The 5403-nt window shown below is 29.0% G+C and overlaps 1 protein-coding gene and 1 long non-coding RNA gene across 2 annotated transcripts in view; one reads left to right on the top strand and one right to left on the bottom strand.

The window, feature by feature from the left end:
• LOC116854046 (luciferin 4-monooxygenase-like) overlaps positions 1-1339 on the bottom strand; it is a 4970-nt gene extending 3631 nt beyond the window's left edge. The window contains exons 1-2 of the mRNA XM_032835531.1: positions 1258-1339; positions 320-451 (exon numbers count right to left, since the gene is read on the bottom strand). Coding sequence (XP_032691422.1) covers positions 320-451; positions 1258-1272 — 147 coding nt within the window. The 5' untranslated portion in view covers positions 1273-1339. The remainder of the gene's footprint in view (positions 1-319; positions 452-1257) is intronic.
• LOC116854050 lies at positions 1279-4256 on the top strand. The gene is made up of 2 exons (XR_004380069.1): positions 1279-1422; positions 3945-4256. It is a non-coding gene; the product is annotated as an uncharacterized LOC116854050 (long non-coding RNA).
• Positions 4257-5403: the final 1147 nt, after the last annotated feature.

Raw genomic sequence — 5403 nt, 5'->3', positions numbered from 1 at the left:
AAAATAATAAAAAGTATATTTTAGATTTCTCCCTACGGTATGATGAAAGGTTTAATCTGATTTACAGGTTCGTGCCGCATCTGTCATGGATTTCTTTCCAACGTTTCGTGAACATCTCATTTCACTAAAACTGTTTCAAGTTGTTCCTCCCCCAAAAGAACTGGAGAATGTTCACGAAACATCGGAAACGTTAATCCATAAAAGACCCAATATTAGTCAAAAAGCCAAATCAAGAACAAAAGATATATTTATATATTGTTATTTCCATTAGATATACGTAAATACATAAGTTAAACAAATTTGATCGTTGATATTTTACCTGTCCAATAAGATCCGGCTTTGCATCAAATGCATTCAGAAATAATTCTGCGAGATTTGAACAATTACTCTCGATTTTTTCCTCTTCGCCTATCAAAACATTATCTTCTATTTTAAATGATGACTTAGTCTCCTAAAAGTAACCATAAAGCTGTTTATTATTATTTGTTAACAAAGCTATTATACAAAACTGATACTTAATATCTTTCTCTTAAGAATCTTACTGATTATAAATAAGTCTTACGAAATGCTATCGCGTCTCGTGTCAAGTGAACGTACGAAGCGAGGAACGAGCGTGATTTATAAAATTCATATATCTGTGTGTAAAATATTTCATATAGGGACATTATCTTTTGAATAGTTCATGAATATACAGTATTTCTGTTGTCAATAACAAAACAGAGCATATCATAATCAAGATCTGCGTTCCGATCTTCGTTGTTAGCAGCGAGAATCTATAGTTTATGTCAGGTATACTGTAGATGTTTTCAATATAGATAGTAAATGTCAAGTAGTTTTCAGTACAGATAGATAAATATCAAAGTTCAGTCAAAACGGCAGTACGAGGAGTAATATTTCATTGCTGCAGCTAATCATAATTTACAGAAAATGTATTTACTGCTATAACTAAAACTTTAGCTACTGTTGCTATAACTTCGGTTGCATAGCTTCTAGCATACCTACTAGAGACTGTAGCTATTATAACCTAATTATATAACTTATATTATATAACTTCGCTTATCGCTTATATAACTTAATTAGATTAGGTTAAATTAGATTAAATACACCCATCTATCTTTTCAATTATCTATATATTGTAACGAGATTTACACGTATTCTTGCTACAACAGCACTTTTTTCAACGTATTTATTTAAAATAAAGGTTATCTTTCGATATCTTGAAAGCTACTAGTTTACAAATCTACTTTTATGACTTACCTCATGACAAGTCATGATGTTAATGAGTTCGTGCAGTGGTTTCAGGAGTCAAGTAGATGCGTATGTTACAGCTGATGAGATCCTACTAAGTTTAAATCTATTGCAAAGACACTTATAACTATTGCAATTACGATTACCATTCCCACTACAGAATTTCTTGAACAAGTTAGTGGCAGTATCGTTTAAATGGTTGTGTGTGCGAATGATACCGAGACTATCGTATGATACCGAGATATTATGTTATTATGTCGATTCTGTTTACAGTTTTACATTGAACGTTATTGCAACAAATGTTATTGAAATTTAAATAGAATTATATTATATGATAAATATGGTAACAAAAAATACCTCTACAATAACAATACCTCTATCTTTACCTAACAATAAAAATACTTAATAAAAAACTACTTCAAAAAATAAAGAAATCAAATATTGAATATCGAATACACGTGTCTGTCGGAGAAAATAGTATAGTTAGAAGCATTAAGATATGATCCTTAGTGAATTTTGTAATACATTCAACGATATTTTCTTTTATTAATTTGCGAAAATTTTCGAAAGTCCTCGAAAAATGATGTTTATACCTGTTTGCTTTTTCCTACATACAAGAAACAAATTTTTTTCAATATATTGTATAATTATAATTAAATGAAAAAATATAAGAAAAAGAAACATGTAAAAAAAATATAAGTTTGTGCGACAAAAGCAACATAAGAACACTAAACAGTAGCAATAAAGAACAATAAATCTTTTTTTAAGAAGAGAATATGTAAAGAAAAGGAATAATATCGAAATAACACACACATTATTATGTTAATGAGAGACAGGAGTGTATGTTTCCAGAGAACAAAACGTTTTAAATTTTACTGGCAAGTTACTATCAAATCAAACAATTAAAGCATGTAAAAAAAAAGGTGATTTGTCCTATCATAATACGTGCGCAACATGCGAGCAATTTTGCTAATAAATACTCAGATAGCACAGAGAATTCAAAAAGAATTTTTAAAAAATTCGTATGTCATCAATCGTATGTCATCAATTCTAAGAGAACACTTTCATATACAAAAAGAATTCTTCAGAATTCAATTCAGTGAAAAGAATTCTTTTTGCACCTAAAAATGAGCTCAGAATTGGTGACATACGACTGAATTCTTTTTGAATTCTCTGTGCTATCTGAGTAAGTAAGTTTGCATTAAATACGCTGCAAGTAATTGCATAATTACTTGCAGTACATTCGCTGTGAATTTGCAATTACGCTTTTACTAGCAGAATTTGCTCATATTTTGTCCACGTATTGAGAAATGTTCGTATTGAGACATCCTAAATTGTCTAAAACAAATAAAACATTGTTCAGACGTCTTTAAAATTTTCTTAGTGATTTATGTTGTATAGATAAGAATATTTCAAACATAGCGTTTTATAATATCGCATTTTATAGCACCAAAAAAAAAGCGATTACAATATAGCGTTAAAAAGATAAGTTAGTTTCAAAGATATATGTAACGTTTAGATCATAGATCGACATAAATCTCAACGTATTAGCTCTATTAGTTTTCTAAACATTGGATTTTTATCATAACCTTTAATTTACTTGGGGAATTTTCGCAAGTAGAAATTCTTTGACCAATTCTCGCTAAAAAACAAAATTTATTTTTGTAATAGTTAAGCGAATCTATGCCTCGTCGTTGGTTCTTAACAATAATTTACTTTTGTAAGACAATTGTGAGGCAACATGTGATTCAAAATGATATTTTAAATGTTTCTTAAAAAATAAAATTCAGAGAACATAAGAAAAACGAAAAATATATATTTCGTGAGCAAATAAAAAGTTATTCATTTACACATATTTAAATACATAAAATTTTATAAAATTATAGGAAAAAAATATATATTTATCTGCTGTTTATTACGTATTAATAAATTGCAAGAAATATCTAATGTATAATTACTTATCTTGAAATCTCTGTATAAAATATTAATAATAATATTCAACTTTAATTGATTCGTTTCGTAAAGAAAATATTTCGTCTACTTCTATTCTGTTAGAACGTTAATTTACAATGAATAGCACTAATTGAGTTATTTTTCAGTGAGTGATAAGACAGTTGATAAGATAATGACATGACTTCACAGTTTTAGACATTATCTAATGGTTTATGTATATCAATATTGTAGTAAAACTCATCCTAAAATGCGTAAAAAATGTAAATTTTTTTTCTAATGAGATCAATATATACACTTACGAGCGAATATCGAGCCAAAATAATGAAGTGAGATTGAAAGAAAGGCGCCTATCCTTTAAAGCAGAGCTCGGCACATGTTGCATACTTCGACTGACTTGCTATTTGCTCCTAGCACTGCGTTTAATATTATTTCCTTTATCTTATCATTACAAACCGCTCGAGATTCAGACTGCATTTCGAAATTCACTGTCAATACTGAAATATGGTTCATCTTACGTATAATATAGAATTTCAATATTGGCAGTGACTTTCGAAACGCAACCTCAGAAACGTATGACTTGTGAACATATATCTCTAATAGCTATCCACTGTTAGTTTGTGCTGAGCTCTGTTTTAGAGGATTTTCGGATCCGATTTTAAAAGGACTAAATATGGCACAAGTAGAAATTTTTAATAGACTAACCAAAAATATTTTGAAATAATTTCTTTTTTCTCTTTTTACAGATTATGTCCAGCTTCCGCTACAGAGTCAAGTATATATTTGTTATAGGGATAAGTATTTTTTCAATAGCATTACAAGAATTGGATATTTTCTGCTAAAAGGAATCTAAAACGGAAACTAATTATGAGGAAAATAATGTGAAAAGAGGAAAAACACGGATATTTTTACGATAAGCTTCCCTGAGTGGATTTGTACTCCGGTATTATCCGTGCGCGATTATGTACGTATCGCTTATTCGAGCGGTAATTAAAACTTCTTTTATATATATATATATATATATATATATATATATATATATATATATATATATATATCGTTAACAAAAAAACATACTGTACTTGTTCTAGTTTTAAATAATACTACACAGGTAACTAATACTATATCACTCTCGTCGCGAGATAAGAAGTATCTATTTAATTTCTATTTAATTTAAGAGTTTACGGGAACATTTCTTGGCAAGCAATGGTTTCCAATTAATATTATTTTGCCCTTTGATAGAATTAATTTCTAACGCATTAATTAATTGACTATCGTCGTATTTGAAATTCGCAGGTGATCTTTGTTCCCGTGGATCTTCAAGAATGACGAACGATATAAATCGGTTGATATTTTTGGGTATCGAAATTGCACATAGTCGGTGATTCATTTTCTCAAGATGCTGTGTTTGCTGTTTCCTTTCTGTTTCATATCATAAGCTGCTATAGATGTATAAAAAGTGTAACAATAAAGTGAACGTATTAGTCTACGGTAAGAGTACAATCAAAAATCGCTTCTTCTCTTATTTGTGTTTCCTTTTGCAAGTATCGGTCACGCTGTAAAAGCTAGTTTCACCTATCCTTTTTGTGTCTAATTTAATTAACTTTTTATTATTTTTCTTCCCCCCGAATCTAATCAAAATCAATGTAGGTGAAACCAACTCTGAGACACATGTAAATAAATAAAATATATAATTACGTCGCTGTAGCACAATTAGTACAATATCAACATCCGCAGAGCAGTTATTGTACGTCAATATTTATGATTATTACTCATATAGACGGATTACTTCGATCATCAATCGTATACCAATATATCCAAGTGACCTGATGTCATCGATAGTGTGTCGGTCAATTATTCAATTTATGAACAATGCTTATACAAAGTGAGTCCAAAGTTCTGTCACAAAATTTGTACATTCTCTTTGTTGCGGTTTCACAATATACTGGTATATTTGGTGGCAGAAAACTTTGCGGACTCACATTACAATTTTGAATATCACATATGCCAACTATACAATCTAACATATCCAGACGTGTATGCGTTGCTTGATACTAGTAGTCATTATATATATGTCACATATATATGACATATATATAGATATATGTATGTTAATAACCGTTACATATATATATATATATATATATATATATATATATATATATATATATATATATATATATATATATATATATATATATATAT

This window comes from Odontomachus brunneus, unplaced genomic scaffold (assembly GCF_010583005.1).
Source record: "Odontomachus brunneus isolate Ranch 3 - 2012 unplaced genomic scaffold, Obru_v1 Obru_scaffold_007, whole genome shotgun sequence".
NCBI classification, from domain to species: Eukaryota; Metazoa; Arthropoda; class Insecta; order Hymenoptera; family Formicidae; genus Odontomachus; species Odontomachus brunneus.
Note: the sequence above shows the minus strand (reverse complement) of the source record. Positions and strands in the feature narration are given on the sequence as shown.